The sequence below is a fragment of the Ursus arctos genome, unplaced genomic scaffold, assembly GCF_023065955.2.
Source record: "Ursus arctos isolate Adak ecotype North America unplaced genomic scaffold, UrsArc2.0 scaffold_30, whole genome shotgun sequence".
Lineage (NCBI taxonomy): Eukaryota > Metazoa > Chordata > Mammalia > Carnivora > Ursidae > Ursus > Ursus arctos.
Window position 1 is genome coordinate 11,861,077 of NW_026622986.1, and position 18,583 is coordinate 11,879,659.

Below are 18,583 nucleotides of genomic sequence, written 5' to 3' on the forward strand. Positions count from 1 at the left end.
TACCCCGAGGTTTTGTGTTTTTCTGCGGTCAATGTAGTAAAATTAAAGTAAGAAAACAGGTTAACATATTGCTCACAAATTTCACAATTTATCTCGACAGGTTTATGTTTACAGGTGAGTATTTGATTCCTCAGATATCCTGTGGCGCTACTGAAACCTTCTCCCAACGTCCTTTTTTATATTTTTGCTCAACGCAGCATACTTGATCATCCATATAATGAGCTGAAAAGCTGCTATCGATTGCCAAAGCTCCTAGCTCTTCATATTTGTCATTTGTCTTCAGGAAACATTTGTTTTATGTGAAAGTTCCATGTATTATCTTCATTTTTAAGCTTTAGCAAAGCAGATTGGGATCCTGTGCATGGAGGATGTTTTTAAGTTGCTCAGAACTGAGATTCGCAAATCAAATTATCCTCCAAGATGATTTCTAAACACACTTTCTCATAGGTTCCAAACACATTTGTAATAACTCCTATTCCTAACATATTTTTCCAATTTTTGTCTAGGATCTTGAAAAATACCACTTTGAATAAATTCTGAAGCATAAATGATTTGAGAGCCTGAATATTTATTGGGTTGAATATTTTCAACTATACGTTTGTATTTTACATTTATTCTTTTGGAAGAGGACTTTCATCATTAGCAATTATTTGCTGAGTATTCAATATGTATAAAATACTGTGTTCAGTGCTGAGTGCATAAAGAGATATATAAATCATGGCCCCTGTCCTCTAGGAACTTAAATTTTTAAGCCATCATAAATCAAGGTACCATTTACTAGATTAACAAAAAGCCCATTGTTATTATTTAGTAGTATTATGATTTCTACTAGCTGCATATATTCCCTTGTCCTGGATGGAGAACTTCAGCATAAATTGATAAAATGTTTTTGGAACTAGAAGATTATTTAATCATGCTTTGAGTCCTATAGGAAATACTGAATGTAGAAAGCCCTATCTGTAATTTTAGCTTTTTTGCGCTTTAGAAATCAGGTCTCTGACTTGTGGTTTTTCTTTCTCTCCATTTTACCGCTTTGTATCCCTTACAGAACCTCATGATTTTTCATATTCAAATAAAGTTAAGGCATTTATTAAAGAGGAAATTTCTCATGAGAGCACTTCACTATTCGACATTTGTGGGTTGATCTTCTGATACTTCTAAGAACAAAGAATAAAATGTGCTCATAATTTATTTTCTAACAATTTGCTTTTATTGACAAATACTAGAAACATTCATCTAACCAACATAATTTAGTGTTACCTATATGAAGAAATATAAAATGGTTTGGACTTGTCAGTTTCCAACCTTATATCTAGCTGCTACTATGTTAGTAGACATAATACCTATAACTGTTACTTCTGCCTCACCTGGGGAAGATAATGCAGTGTATGAGCTTTTTCTGTTGTAATGTCCTGCACTCATGATCGTTTTTTATGGCCCAGTACACTGGATCTTTTGTAATATTAATCTAGGTTGGAAAATATAAAACCATTGTCCTACTATTGTGCTCATAGCTTCTTTGGGTACAGCATATACATCTGTAGAACTTTAGCCATAGGCAGAGTAGAAGAACACAGGCAGATAAAGATAGTCACAAGGACTTGGAGCATCAGGAAGAGAAGTGAACAGAGACAGAGAGCATTAGGCATGAAAAGTCTTCTGTGTTGGTGTAGATCTGGATAATAGGTTGGTGAAGAGAATAGTGAGGGTGAGTAGATAAGTTTAAGTCTGGCTTTGTACAGTAGGAATGGGCTGTTCAACAGAACTGTCTGAGATGATTGTGTTCCTCAATGCTACCTTGCATTCAGTAGGTTTCTATAGGTTGAATATAGACAAGTAACTCAATCTCCCCAGTAAACAGAATTGGGGGACATTATGATCACTGTGAAAGACCTTCATTTGTGTGAATAACAAAATATATCAATGGAGAGGGGGCCATAACTAGGAAATATAGATGAACAACGAAATTGGACTAGTGAAAGAAATGTATCTCTGTCATAATACAGAAATGATGTCTAAGTCTCATTCAGGAATAAGCTTTTCTGCCAAGAGAAAGAAGGATGGAAGAGAAGCTAATTTTTGTTTACTATATAAATTTAATACACACAATACATTTCAGGAAAAATGTATTCCTTTTTTTTAAGTTCTTTAATTCCAGTTAGTTAACATACAGTGTTATATTAGTTTCAAGTGTACAATATAGTGATTAAACACTTCCATACATCACCCTATGCTCATCACAAGTGCCCCCCTTAATTCCCATCACCTATTTAACCCATTGTCTATGAACCTCCCCTCTAGTAACCATCAGTTTGTTCTCCATAATTAAGAGTCTGTTTCTTGGTTTGTCTTGTTTGTTTCTCTCTCTCTGTGTTTTTCCCTTTGTTCATTTGTTTTGTTTTTAAATTCTATATATGAGTGAAATCAAATGGTATTTGTCTTTCTCTAACTGACTTACTTCACTTAGCATTATATTCTCTAGCTCCATCCATATCATTGCAAATGGCAAGATTTTGTTCTTTTTCTTGGCTGAGTAATAGTCCAGTAATTAGTCCCTTTAGGTATAAGGTTAAGTTATTTACTTGAGATTTTTCTTGCTTCTTGAGGTAGGCCTGTACTGCTATAAACTTCCCTCTTAGAACTGCTTTTGCTGTATCCCAAAGGTTTTGGACATTTGTGTTTTCATTTTCATTTTTCCCATGTACTTTTAAATTTCTCCTTTTATTTCCTGGTTGATCCATTCATTGTTTAGTAGCGTGTTATTTAACATCCAGGTATTTGTGGTCTTTCCAAATTTTTTCTTGTGGTTGACTTCTAGTTTCATAACATTGTGGTCAGAAAAGATGCATGGTATGATTTCAATTATCTTGAATTTGTTGAGGCTTGTTTTGTGGGCTAAAATGTGATCTGTTCTGGAGAACGTTCCATGTTCATTTCATGTTCCATTGAAAAGAATGTGTGTTCTGCTGCTTTAGGATGGAATGTTCTGAATATATCTGTTAAATCCATCTGGTCCAGTGTATCATTCAAAGCCATTGTTTCCTTGTTGATTTTCTGTTTAGATGATCTGTCCATTGATGTAAATGTGGTGTTAAAGTCCCTTACTATCATTGTAATATTATTGATTAGTTTCTTTAGGTTTGTTAGTAACTGTTTTATGTATTTGGGTGCTCCTATGTTGGATGTATAAATATTTACAATTATTATATCTTCTTGTTGGATTGTCCCCTTTATTATTATATAGTGTCCTCCTTTGTCTCTTGTTACAGTCTTTGTTTTAAAGTCTATTTTGTCCGTTATAAGTATTGCTACTCCAGTTTTCTTCTGACATCCATTTACAGAATAGATGTTTCTCCATCTCCCCATTTTCAATCTGCAGTTGCCTTTGTGTCTAAATGAGTCTGTTATGGGCAGCATATGGATAGGTCTTGTTTTTTTTAATCCATTTTGTCACCTTATGTGTTTTAATTGGAGCATTTAGTCCATTTACATTCAGAATAATTATTGATAGATATGTATTTATTACCATTTTACTACTTGTTTTATTTTCTTTCTCTGGAGATTTTCTTTGACCCTTTCTTGTCTTTCTCTGTTTCATGGCTTGCTGATTTTCATTAATGGTATATTTGGATTTCTTTCTCGTTATTCTTTGCATGTTTATTAGTGGTTTTTGATATATGATTACCATTAGTTTTGTATATAACCTCTTCTGTATATAGCAGTCTGTATTAAGTTGATGGTCGCTTAAGTTTGAGCCTGTTCTTTTCTCCTCTCCTCCCCCATGTTTTATGTATGTGTTATTATATTTTATATCCCTTCATTGTCAGTACCTTGACTGATTTTTTTACAGAAATATTTTTATTGCTTTGTGTTTCCTACCCTCATCATCACTTTTGGTCTTTCCTTTCCACTCAGAGTCCCCTTTAATATTTCTTGCAGGACTGGTTTAGTGGTCATGAACTCCTTTAGTTTTTGTTTGTTTGGGGAAACTCCTTATCTCTACTTCTGTTCTGAATGATAGCCTTGCTGGATAGAGTATTCTTGGATGCAGATTTTTCTCAGTCAGCATTTTGAATATATCAGGCCACTCCTTTCTGGCTGCCAAGTTTCTGTTGAGAAATCTCCAGCAAGCCTAATGGGTTTTCTCTTATAAATTATTTCTTTAGTCCTGCTGCTTTAAAAATTTTTTCTTTATTATGTTTTGCAAATTTAAGTATAATATGTCTTGGTGTGGACCTGCTTTTGTTGATTGTGATGGGAGTTCTCTGTGCCTCCTGGATCTGGATGTCTGTTTCCTTCCCAGATTAGGGAAGTTTTCAGCAATTATTTCTTCAAATAAATTTTCTGCTTCCTTTTCTCTCTCTTCTTATTCTGTGACTTCTATATACAAATGTTATTATGTTTGATAGAATCTCTGAGTTCCCTAAGTCTATTCTCATTTTACATAATTCTGTTTTCTGTATTTCAGCTTGATTACTTTCCATCATTCTGTCCTCTAGGTCACTAATTCATTCCCCTGCTTCTACTATGGTGATGTTCATTCCATCAAGTGCGTTTCTCCTTTCATTTATTGAGTCCTTTATCTCTACTATGTTATTCCTTATCTCTGTGTTAAGGGTCTCACTATTGTCTTCCACACTTTTCTCAAGTCCATTGAGTATGCTAATCATCATTGCTTTAAATTCTCTATCAGGCATGTTACTTAATATCTGTTTCACTTAGATCTCTGGCCATGACCTTGTCCTGTTCTTTCATTGGGGATAAATTTTTCTGTCTCCTCATTTTGTCTGCCTTTCTGTGTCTGTTTCTGTATATTAAGAAGGTCAGCTATGTCTTCTGCTCTTGAAAGTAGTGACTTTATGAAGAAGAGTCCCTGGAGTGCCCTGCAGTGCAGTATCCACTCTTCCCCACAACCTGGCACTTCAGGCGAGTACCTGTGTATGTTGCTTATGCCCTGTTGTTGTGTCTGAGTCACTTTTTCTTTTAGTGCAGTCATCTGCACTGACTCTCTGCCTTTTGTGGGCTGTGCTTGTGTTCTGGTGTTAGTGGGACCCAGGCAGACCAGCTCTTAGGGGGGTGTGCCTGCCAGGGAACTTGGGAGCAGAGCAGGGGTATTAACAAAATTTGCATTGGGCCACTAGTCCTATGTCAGATTCCCTGAAATGATGCACCAGCTGGGGGCTGGGGGTGTGTTATATTGGCTAGGCTTGGGATGTGGTGGCAGCTGTGTGTCTGGCAGCTGGGCCTATATGCTAACAAAATTTGCTCTGAGCTCAGGGCTGAGGCTAGTGGGCTTGGAGTATGCAAGTCCTCGGGTGTACTGCTAGCAGGTTAGAGAGCAAGTGTCTGGAGCTCCACCTCCTGCAGGTGGCTGTGTGTTTATGCTGGGAGGCAGGGGTGGAAAATGGCAACTGCCAGCTCCCTCATTTTTAGGGAAGTCCCCCAACATGCTCTGAAATCTGCATGAACAGATCTGTCTCCCATTCACCAACACCAAAACCACCACCACCACCACCACCACCCTTGCCCCGCCCTGGCCCTGTTATGTAAACTGCTGTTTCTGTGTTGTCTTTCTGCTCAGGCTGCTTTCTCTTTCAGGGCAGAGACCCAGCTATCACTCACCCTCTTGGTTTGCCCACTGCTGAGTCCACTGACTTTTAAAGCTGTAAGCTACAAGTCCTCTTGGTTTTATAAATTCCCACAATTCAGCCTCTCTGGTTTTCAAAGCTAAATGTTATGGGGTTGTGGGGATTAATCTTCCCCTTGAGCTCCTTGGTGCAAGGGCCCATTTCTCTGCCCTCTTCATGCGGGCAGCTCCCTCCCTCCTGCTGGCAGCCTCCCTCCACCTTTTTGACCTTCTTAACCTTTCAGATGCAGTTTCTTCTCTATACTTATTTGTGGAGTTTGTTCTGCCAGTCTTTGGATTACTCTCCAGTTTGTTGACTGAGATGTGGATGATATCTAGTTGTAAATGTGGGGTGGGGAGAGTTCGGGGTCCTCCTACTCTGCCATCTTCCCAAGCTCCCAAAACAAATGTACTCTGTTTTTAATTGCAGAAGAGAATTTGTTCTTTTTCCTTTTTTGTTTTTAAATCCTCAGATATGTTTTACAGAGAAGAAAGAACTGATCTTAAACCCAAATGTTTAGAATGTTGCAAAATATCTTATGTGAGCCTGTGACAATACCAACCTGAGTTGTTGAATATGGCAAAATCTGAGAAGAAAAACTGTTTTTCCTTTTTTTTTTTTTGCTAATGTGAAAGTAAGGTTGTTCCTTTGGTGATGATTTAAGCTTATTGGGCCTCCAGGTCTTGAAAATCTGATTTGAGTAGTTTGACCAACCCAGTTTATTAGAGCATCTCACCATACTGCAACTCAGTTACAAACTATGTAACAAAAAACGAACTGGAGATGGTCCTGCTCTCTAAATAAAATATTTTAATTGGGAGTAATTAGTTGTATTCTCTACCACCTTTAAAAAATTGATGGAGACATACTATTACAAAGGAAAGGAAAAGACCACAGGCAACATTAAACTACTTCTGCAAAGTGTTTTGTGAATGTATAGGGAAGTATTAGATGGCATAATTAGAATTATTTGTGTGACCTGCAAGGTCCCAAGCTTCTCCGTCTCTTTGTGTGCAGCTTATGGCTAAGCATGTTGTTCAGATCTAAGTGGCACCATTCAAATTGTATTCTATATGAGTGGCACCAGAAACAGCTGATTTGGGAACCTAGAAGCTCTCATAGTTCTTGGTTTGGGTTTTGGATGTTTTTGGTGCCCTGTATCACACACTCTTGACCCACTTCATACTGTAGCTATTATGATAGTTATGGGACATGCTGCCAGTATCTTACCTCAAATGCCCACAGAATTTCTTCCCTTTTTTGCCTCAGGGCTTTCTTTGAAGCCCTCTCAGCTTGCTCAGCCTTATCTAGGAGTGCAGAGAAATTGAAGGCCCCTGGGAACAGCTGTCAACCAGTGGGATTGGTGGTTGCTGCATGAGTGCGCCGGCCTCTCCCATTCTTTGGAGAGACAAATCTGAGGGGTGTTATATGCAGCTTTTAGGTCCTCCCAGGAAAATTTAGCTCACATTCCCCATGGTGTTATCCAACTCAATACTTTTTATTGCCTTTCATTTCTTTCCTGTTTGTAGCTCATTTTTCACTCCTGTTTTTGGGGGATCACCTCCAAATCAGCTACCTACACTCAGGTTCTTTTCTCAGACTCTGCTTTTGGGGAACCCAAACCAAAGCAGCAGCTTTAACTATTTGATAGTGATAAGTCACATTTAAACCCAAAGAGAGCTGATTAGTTGGTTTAAAGCTTTTTGAATTTATGGTTATGGGGAAAAAAATAATGCAGTAGCCTTTAAAATTTGAGTCAGAGCCAGGGAAAGTTTTGTGTGACTAAGAATTTTGTTGGACATTAAATTGGAGGACCCTAGGAGTCATCTCCATCTACACTCATTCTTTTGGTGATCTGCCCTAGTCTCAGGGCTATAAATGCTATCTATGTGCCCATGAATTTTGTGCCTTTATCATCAATGCAGACCTTTCTTCCAAACTCCAGAGTTGACATCATCACTTCAGTCTCTTGTAGACATCTTCAAACTGAAAACTCAAGTTTGAATTTATGGCCTTCTCCAAAAACTTCCACATTCATTCTTCTCCATCATGGTTGTTAGTAACTTCATCCATCCACTTGTCAATGCCAAACATCTAGGAATCATCTTGACTCTTTCTCTCTCATTCCATAACCAACTCATCAGAAGATCTTCTTGACTGCATCTTAAAACTCTACCTGACTCTAGCCAATTTTTACTGTTATACTGTGGTCCCAGCCACCATCAGGTCTCACATGGATTACTAGAAAGCTTCTCACTAATTTCTCTGCTTCTACCTTTACCCACTCCAGTATATTCTCTATACCAAAGTAATCCTGTAGCAACATAAGGTATATCATGTCACTCCCCTACTCAAAATCCTACATGGCTCTCTATCTTACTGAGGGTAGAATCCAAGTCCCTACAAGTGGCCCACAAGTGCCCTTTATGAACCGGCCCTATTACATATCTGCCTTCCTCTTTCACTGTACTGCCCCACACTCAATCTGCTCTGGCCACAGTCACCTCTTTGCTCTTCCTCACATATGCCTGATATGCTCCTGCTTCAGGATCTTTGAACTGGCTGTTTCCTTTGCCTGGAATTCTCTTCAGTCACAAGTCAGAATGGATAGCTCTTCTGTCCTTCAAATCTTTGCTCCGATATTACCTTTAGAATAAGATCTACATTAACCACTTACTTAAAGTTGCAGCTCCCAGTACATCTGATTCCCCTGACCTTGCTCTCCTCATTTTTCCTCTTGGAACTTCTCAGTTTTACATATAGTGTTATTTACCTATTATGTTGATTGGTTGTGTCTGTTTTCCTCAGTAGAACATAAATTCCACAGGTATAGAGATCTTTGTTTTGTTCACTGATTTATTCCAGTAAAATAGTTCCTGACACATAATTTGACACTCAGAAAATAGTTGTTGAATTGAATAATAATTTGTTTCTGTCAAATTCTGTAAAACTTGAAGTATTATTTTATCAGCGCTTTCTTCAAACTTCATTCCAAAACTGATTTGGAGTACTTACAGAAATATATACTATGCAACAGAATAACAATTAACAATTAATGAGGAAATTGGGCAAAGGTAAAATATTGGGCATGAAAAAAATCAGGGAATAAGGTTAGGTGTTGAGCATTTACTAAAAGTGGACTGTAGGTTTGGTTCTAAGCCAAAAGAAACTCTCAAATTAAGATTAGTTAAAAATGATGGAAAATTTAACAAAGCTGGAGGACTTGTCAAGGGTAGTTAAAATGTGACTGCAACTGCTTGCCATGGTCATGTCACAAAAACTAACAAGCTCGGATGTACAAAGCACTTAGCATTCTGCAATGCGTTTGACCCTTGGAACAACATGGGGGTTTTGAGTGCCAATCCCCTGCACAGTGAAAAATCCATGTATAACTCCTGATTCCCCCAAAACTTCATTACTATTAGCTTACTGCCGAATGTAAGTCCTACCAATACTATAGAGTTGATTAACACATATTTTGTATATGTATTATGTACTGTAAGTTATTATCACATAAAGCAAGCTAGAGAAAAATGTTACTAAGAAAATCATAAGGAAGAGAAAATACATTTACAGTATTGTGTTAGTTATCTGTAAGTTTATGTCATCTGTTTTCAAGATGAATCATCTGTCATTACCTACATCAATTTTGTTTGTCTTTTAAGCTATAAGACACTGTAGATGTTATATGTATTACTAACAGTAGACATCAAAAATGAAAAGATAATGTGGAAAAGAAATTCATATTTATTTACAGGTATTACAATTCATGCATTGATAAAGAAGCAGCAATATGATAGCTTTATACAGTTGCTTCATGATAGCCTACCCTGTATGCTAAGGAATGAATCATTATAACATTTGATGGCATACAGGGGCGCGTGGGTGGTGCATTCATTAGGCAACTGACTCTTGGTTTCAGCTCGGGACATGATCTCAGGGTTGTGGGATAAAGCCCAGTGTCGGTTTCCATGCTCAGTGCACATCTGATGGAGATTCTCTCTACCTCTGCCCCTCCTGCTTATGCTCTCTCTCTTTCTTTCTAAAATAAATAAATCTTCAATAAAAAATATTTTAGAGCATACAGTATTACATTCATCTTCTTAATACAGTATTGGAAACATTGTTACATTTCTAGAAAAACACTTACCTGTGATGATAGGCCGAACAGTTTCTCCCATGAAAGAAAGAGGGGCATAGTATATGATAACATAATTCTTTGAAAGCCAAGTTATAAAACAGTAAGAAAACTAACACATTATTAATTTTATATTAAATATCACTTGCTGCATGTCTTTGGAAGGATAGCTTATCCACTTCCATACACATCTTGCACATGATGTTCTGCACAATGAATGCTTAAGCAGGAATGATAATGATGACACAGTAATGTCTCAAAAAGTTTGTGCTTGACAGCTATTAGATTTTCACATGAAGAGGCATACATGCACAACAAATAAGTTTATTTACTCTATGGCATGATTATTTACAATTAAGTGGAAGTAGATCATCATAAAGATCTTCATCCTCATTGTTTTCATGTTTAATAGGCTGTGGAGGAGGAGGAGGAAGGGTTGTTCTTACTGTCTTAGGGGTGGTAAGGTGGAAGAGGAGGCAGGAGAATCAGGTACACTTGCTGTAACTTTATGGAAATACATTTATTTTTTCATTTCTCTAAAAATATTTCTATATGGTACCAATCCTTCTACCATTGTTCGCATTAGTTTTAGTGCCTGTATCATAGAATGGTCCATGCTATAAAAGAATTAAAGCAGTCTTGAATAATCAGAACTCTTCTGCCAGATTGTCTAATGTCAGTTCATTTTCTGATACTGCTGCTGCTTCCTCTTCTTCCTCATCATCTGGCACTGGTTTGGAAGCACTCACCTTCATCAAGTGATCTTCTGTCAATTCCTCTGCTGTGATATCTGTTAACTCTTAAATTTCTCCAAGAGCCATATCACCCTTTAACTCCCCCCTCCTTTTTTGCCATGGCTCTGTTGTAAATCCTGTGAAGTTATGCAGATTTGTTACAGGTTTTTCCAGTAGGAATTTAGTTTTGGCCTTGATGGCTTTCATAGCTTTTTCTGTAATAATGATGGCATCCTCAGTGGTGTAATACTTCTAGACTTTTATAATGTTTTCTCTATTGTTTGTCTCTTTCTTTTTTTAAAATTTATATTCAATTAGCCAACATACAGTAATACATCATTAGTTTCAGATGTAGAGTTCAATAATTCATCAGTTGTGTGTAACACCCAGTGCTCATCACATCTCCTTAACGCCCATCACCCAATTACCCCATCCCCTCACCCACCTCCCCTCCAGCATCCCCCTCAGTTTGTTTCCTGTAGTTGAGTCTCTCATGATTTGTCTCCCTCTCTGATTTCTTCCTATTCAGTTTCCCGTCCCTTCCCCTATGATCCTCTGCACTATTTCTTATATTCCGCATATGAGTGAAACCATTTTGCTCAGCATAATACCCTCCTCTTCCATCCATGTCGATGTAAATGGTAAGTATTCATCCTTTCTCATGGCTGAGTAATATTCCATTATGGTTCTCTTTCATAGCCATGATAGTCATTATCATAGAGTACCATGTAATGAAGGTCTTTATGATATCCTGATCTAGGGGCTGAATTAGAGACCCTGTGTTTGGTGGTAAGTAGAACTTTTTCATGCCTTCGGTGTTGAATTCATGGGGTTCTGGCTGGCCAGGGGCATTGTGCAATATCAAAAGAACTTTAATAGGGAGTACCTTACTGGAAAAGTACTTTCGGACTTCAGGAACACAGCATCAATGGAACCAATCCAGAAGATGGGTTCTTGTTGTGCAGACCTTCTTGTTGTACAACAAAAGACCGGCAGCTGGTGTTTATCTTTTCCCTACAAGCAGCTGTATAGATAAGGGCAGTCCTGATCATAAACCTGACTGCATTTGCACAAAACAGCTGAGTTACCTATCCTTTTCTGCCTTAATCCTGGTACTCACTTTTCTTCCTTATTCATAAATGTCCTTTGTGGCACCCCCCCCCATCTACATTAAAAACCTGTTCAGGCAGATATCCTTTCTCAGTGATATTCTTAAAGGCATCCAAGAACTCATCTACTGCCTCTCGGTGGGCAAACACTGCTTCTCCTGTTATCTTGACATTTTTTAAGCCAAACCTCTTTCTAAAATTATCAAACCATCCTTTGCTGGCATTAAATTTTAAATTCTCCACCTTTAGATCCTTTACCTTCCTTTCCTCTAAGTTTTCATATAATGACTTCACTTTTTTTCAAATCATATTAGAGTCCTTGTAGCAATCCTCACCCACATAAAAACTGAATTTTCAATATGAGATAAAAAATTATTTCACAAAAAGTGCAAGGTTTTTGTGCCTGCTGGCATAGCTACAGCAACATCTTCACAAATTTACCTTTTTTTTTTTTTTATTTAAACAATGGTCCTTACACAGGATTCTTCTATCTTGAAATGGCAGGCAACTGCAGCTGCAGACCTTAATCTATGGTACATACCAAGCAATTCACCTTTTTCTTGTAATGTCATGACTTTTCTCTGCTTCTTGGAAGCCCTTCCAGCATCACTAGTGGCACACTGTATGGGTCGCATGGTGTGGTTCAAGGTTTACAGGATTTTATTAACACAATAAAAAAAAATACATGAGAATCTTGAAAGATCACTTTTTATGCAATACAAAATTTACTGAAGTGACAAAATGCTCATGCAGAGATGATTAGCATCATATGGGTTTTCGGCAGGTACTGGCAATGCCCAAGCTCCCCACAATAGCAATAGGAGGTGGTTATAAAATTATTACAGTAGTACAGTATTATGACATTTAACTTTAAGCAGTTATGATTTAGTACTGCATCTTTACACTTGTTTACATTTCTCTCAACTGTGGGATGGTGCCATGTGTGCTCCGTAAGTGTGTACACATTTTGATAAATGTTAAGTTTTTATAATAAATTTGTGTATGTTTTATGATAATAAATATTAAACTAGACTGGTATCTACATATATTTTATGCATTATGACATATGCAACTTTTTCTTTAACTTTTCAGTATTTCTAGTCTACATAGTTAATCTGCTAGTTTTTTCAGATTGTCAAAATTCTCCAAAAATTTCTCAATATATTTATTGAAAAAAATCCACATATAAGCAGACCATGTGTTTCAAACCCATGTTGTTCAATTGTATTTTTCAGGCTTGAGTGATTCAAAGTACTAAATAGCTCATACCATCTAGAAGAATTATATCATTAGATATGAGTGAAGTTTCAAGTTTAATTTGTATTGAAAGTATATGGTATGTACTGCTTAGCTTATAGTCAGCTAGGAGCTTCTTAAACCAATGAGAGAATATCTGCCTATTTAGCTGAAGCAAGAAAGCAAAGATTGGGTTAAGAAGGACTGTTTCACAACATTAAGACTTTCCATACATACTTTTTCTTTATTAATTTAACTCTTGTGATTCTGTTTATAGTAGTTTGGTTTATTGAGGAGTGTTTGCACTTGTTAGGAATTACTGTCCTTTGTTGCCAGATATCCAGTCTGTAAAACCATAATTTTAATATTTTGTCTATACTTTTCATTGTCTCTGATGGGAAGGTAAATTCAATCCATATTCTTCCATCTTGGCCAGAAGGGGAAATCCTGACCTCTGTCTTCCAAATTTGTCCTTAGAGGTCTTGACATTTTTGTCACCATCATCAGACCCTCTGAATCCTTGACCACTTTATCTTATTCAGTACAGTGACCCCTTCTACTTCACTCTCATGACTATCCAGTTTGTACTCAGAGTTAATTAAGTTATTGTTTTCTTGTATCTTAGACTTTCATACTTTGTAGCTTTTGCCTTGTGTGCCAGTTTTTCTCCATATTAGATACTTGTTTTTAATCCCTTCAAATGCCACGTGGCCTTATGTCTTATTCAGTCATTGTTCTATTTCCTGAAAGCTTTGAGTGCTTTGCACAAGTGCAGCTGTATTATGCTTTGCCTCAGACTGGAAACTCATAGCACACTTTTAAATTCCTTTTCTGCTGTGGGCACCACTGAAGTCGTGGCACAAGATGCAGGAATCTGCTCCAAGTTTATGAGTGCATAACCAAAAAACGTACAGGAATTAATGACTCTTGATCAATGAATAAGGTTGATGGTGAAGAAATGTTTTCCTCTTTAATCCTTCAGATTGGCTCAGACTCAGAAGGCTTCTGGAGGACTGAGCCCCAGCTACTGAAGGAGTGAAGGCTGCAGCTTCATTACAGCCTTGGATTAGCTTTTCCTCCTTCCTTGTGATGTAATGCCACTGTCACAATCCTTTATTCTCTCTCCTCGACTGCTCCATCGTCCTCATTTGTTTCTATGCTACTAATGATTGTAAAAAATAAGAAAAAAAAACTATTTTGGATAGATCTCCTAGTAAATCATAACATCTTACACTAAATGGATTCTTTTTCTGCCAAGCGATCCCAACTAGTCGTCTTGCATAATATGGCTGCTTTAATCTTTCATGTCTTCATCTTCAAAACTGGCCTTCTTCATTCTCAACCTGAGTTGTAGAAAAGTATGAGACTTTACAAGATTGGTTTCCACATTGTCTTTTGTCTGTATTTCAAAACAGTTTTCAACTGATTTCTCCCCTTTATTTTTTAAAATTTTTTTAAAAGATTTTGTTTATTTATTTAACAGAGAGATAGCCAGCGAGAGAGGGAACACAAGCAGGGGAAGTGGGAGAGGAAGAAGCAGGCTCCCGGCGGAGTAGGGGGCCTGATGCGGGTCTTGATCTCACGACTCTGGGATCACGCCCTGAGCCAAAGGCAGACGCTTAACAGACTGAGCCACCCAGGTGCCCCTGATTTCTTCCCTTTATAAAAAAATTATTTAAAAAATCTTAAAAAAAAATCAACTTTATTTAAATTCAATTAATTAACATATAGTGTGTTGTTAGTTTCAGAGGTAGAATTTAGTGATTCATCATATGCACACAGCACCCAGCGCTCATTAAATCACATGCCCTCGTTAATGCCCATCACCCATTTACTGTATCCTCCCCACACCTCCCTTCCAGCGACCCTTAGTTTGTTTCCTACAGTTAAGAGTCTCTTATGTTTTGTCCCCCTCTCTGATTTCGTCTTATTTTATTTTTCCCTCCCTTCCTCTATGATCCTCTGTTTTGTTTCTTAAATTCCAAATATGAGTGAAATCATATGATAATTGTCTTTCTCTGATTGACTTATTTTGCGTAGCATGATACCCTCTGGTTCCATCCATGTAAAAAAAAAATCTTTAATCCACCTCTGCTTCTTTCCAGTGTGAGCAGAAGCATCAATTATTCTTAGAGTTAATTTTTCCAACTGTGCTTTTGATTATTTTCAATCCTGACTTCTACCATCCATTTCTTACCAGTCTTCCCATATCCTTCCTTAATTTCTAGTGCCTCCTTTTGCTGACTGCAGCTATGCTCAGATCTTACCTATAATAGAAGAAAACAAAACACAAAATCAAAATCCCTTTTTTTTTTAACTTCATCATTAGTCCTATTAACCATGAGATTTTCTTGCTTTTTTCATTCAATGGAACATTTATTGAAATAATACTCTATTTTATCTCATATTTATTCCTTAAGCCCTGACAAACGAGTTACAATCTCTATCACTCCTTGGAAACCACTGTCTTAAAGGTCAGTGAAAGATAAAACAATCATTATACCTCATAGCCTTCCCTCAGTCATCATCTTTGATCACATTTCAGCATGTTGCAATAAATCTGTTTTCTGTTATGACATTGTAAAAATTTTTACCTGTCTAGGTTCTTATTCTTTGCATTCCCTAATCATTGCCTTATCCCCTCCCTGAGCTCTCTGTAGATTCTTTCTCTAACTGTTCCTTCTCCCACACCCCAGTCTTGTATTATTGCTCATTTCTTATTGGATATTACTGCTGGACAATGAGTTGGACCTCAAAGTTAACTTCTCTAAAATGGGGCGTATTATTCCCACTTATTTCCTCCTTACCTCAGCTCTTTCTTCTAACTTTCTTGTTTTGGAACCGTAATACCTTTCTTGAAGGCACCAGTGGATTTCATCTCCCTCTTTGCATCTTCAATATTTGGAGAAGAGAAAACCAGGCACTCTGATTTATACATGTTAACTCAGTTAAGACCCCCAATAATTCACATTTCATACATAAGTAAACTAAGACCCAAAGTAGTCAGATGAGTTGCCTGATATCTCAGAGCTATCCAGGAATGGGAACCATATCTGCTGGATACTAAAATTCATATACTTTTCACTTTGTAACAGAATAGTGACTCTTAAACAGCATAATATCCTGAATCATCAAAGAATTATTCAATTATGTTTTTGCTATTGTATTTATTAAGGAAGGAGAGCAGACAAATACATTTTAGAAAGATTATGAATCTTCAGCAAGAGTTGAAAGTAATAAAGACTTTCTGTTAAACTTTGTATTATTAAAATGCTGTTAACCAGAGCAGCCTCTTTCCCAGATTCCTCAATCGGCCAAGATTGTGTTCCATGTTGAACAGGGTGGTTGTATTATATACTAAATTGGGTATATATTCACTAATGTCTTTCATATTGAGTTCAGAGTTGGAAATAGTTTTTTTTAGTATATGTTATTAATGGGATATTTGCCAGTGTTAAACTCAACTCAACAATTAAAGAAAATATTCACCTATTGAGCTTCAGAGCTAAGTTAAGCTTGACAACTGAGACAGAAGAATCTAAAAGTAAAGGGAGGATCAATAGCAGCAGTTAGTTAATAGTGAGGAAATGTCCTTTGAGTAGGCAAAGTGGGAAATTACATGATAGCCCGTAAGTATGGATTATACTCTGGGCAAAGGATGCACTATCATTAGGCAATTGCACACTGAACAACTGCCAGTTAAGTACCATTTTATCCAATTTAGACCTAATGAACTTAGTAGATGAGATCCCTGCTGAATTAAGGAGCAATCAAAGCCTCATTTTGGATTCTGTGCCATCTAGGTCAAGACGTTCCAGAAGTGTTGTTGGTTACTTGGTACAGAAAAGAGATAACTTTCTTATCCTTCCTTCTGGTTAATTCTTTAACAAATATTTATGGAATATGATTTGTGCCATAGAAAGTATCATTTGTTGATTGGTAAATAATGATATGACAGAATTGGAAAACTGTTCTTTACCTTTAAGGAGTTTTATTTCCATTTTTGCTAATTTTTTTCAATTACTCTGAATGACATTTTTTAAATCAAAAAGGATAAAAAGAATTTTGTTTAAGTTTAAAAACAAAGTAACTCTCCCCTAGCATGAAGGTTGATAAAAGGTCTTTAGTAAAAGGGATAAGGATTGAAGAGGTGAGGATGTGTTTTGTGTACTCAATCTCACCTATCTCAGAGGTGCAATGACACTGTGGTTTTATTTGGAACTTTCAGGAAGTGCAAAAGATGTGTCAGAAGAAGCCCATGTCTGCCTACCCTGCAGGGAGGGCTGCCCCTACTGTGCTGATGACAGCCCCTGCTTTGTCCAGGAAGATAAGTATTTACGACTTGCTATCATCTCCTTCCAAGCCCTGTGTATGCTGCTCGACTTCGTTAGCATGCTGGTGGTCTACCACTTTCGCAAAGCAAAGGTAAACCCAGGTACCCTGGTTATGAACTTCCTTTTTAATATGAAGTGACCTCTTCTTTTTTCAAGCAAATAGAGTTTTTCCAAGTCCCACTTGCCTCTCTATTTAGCAGAAGTCTTCCTATAATATAATGAAACTAGAGTATGAACATTATATTCTTTAGCTTCCCAGGAGAAATAGGGATTAAAAATATGGAATCTTATTATAACATTTTCTTCTACAGAATGTTTCCCCCTATTTAGCATGAAGCTTGAGTACTTTATTGCCTTAAAGTATCTTCTTTTATATCTCTTCTATATCTTTTTGGCTTCTAGAAGAACTTACTCTGCCAATACCCATAGTATTGTTAATTTTTTTCAAATCTAGAAAGCTTTTTGGTATTTATTATATTTCATTTTTATTTCTCTTAGCCATATTTGAAGTTGGCAAATGGACTGTTTTGAGCAAATGTGCTCAAAGTATAATGATACTTTGAAGAATAAATTTATTCATGAACTTATATTTGGTCTTAAATTAGTGTCCCAGGATAATAGTGATCCTACAAAGAGCTTATATGGCTTTTGAGAGAGTCTGTCCTTCGGTCCTGTCCTGAGAAATCAAAGAGTAATATAAACATTTGTATGCTTCTCAGTCTGGGGTGGATGAAATGGTAAAATGTTCAGGGCAAAGCTTTCTGGGGAGTTGTCTTCAGTTGGTCACCCAGTTAATTATATGTAGCCAGTGTTGTTGGAATTTGTGGTTCTGTTGCTTTCAGGAACTTATTTGTGCCATTGGGAAAAAAACACAATGCCTAAAGTTTCCACCTTTCCTGAGTTCAAATGACCCTTTCGTGTTAGCAAAGTTGTACAGATTGGTTTAGATAACAGAGCTCATTGGAAGCATAAAGTGTTCCCATTAGAAATTTAAAAAATAAAACAACTCTCTGTGAATGGCATCTATTACAAGGCCTCAAGCTAACATTAAAAAAATCCCCTCTATTGAGATTCTGGGAGAATGTATCCATTATGTTAATGTTACAGACTTTAATAGTTATTTTAAATAGACAGTTTCATTAACAGAAGCATAGAACACAAATTAAAATCAAGCTTTAAGTCAGCAAGAAAGTGCAGACAGGCAAATTGCTCTTCATTTAACCAATACTTGTCTTTCTTTTGAAACAAAATGTGTGTTAAATTGTATATATAATAAAGTAGCAGGCAAGTGGAGTTGAGAAATATCTAACCACTGTTACCTAGATAAAATTGAATCAGTTTTTTTAAAAACCTGTCACTGGCAGAGCAGGTAGAATTGAAAGGTCTACTGAATAAACTGCTCTGA

General features: G+C 36.9%; 1 protein-coding gene across 1 annotated transcript in view; it reads left to right on the forward strand.

Moving 5' to 3' along the window:
- The window catches only part of GPR158 (G protein-coupled receptor 158), a 432,984-nt gene that overhangs the window by 223,963 nt on the left and 190,438 nt on the right, over positions 1–18,583 (forward strand). Inside the window, 1 exon segment of the mRNA XM_026478920.4 lies at positions 17,067–17,269. Coding sequence (XP_026334705.3) covers positions 17,067–17,269 — 203 coding nt within the window.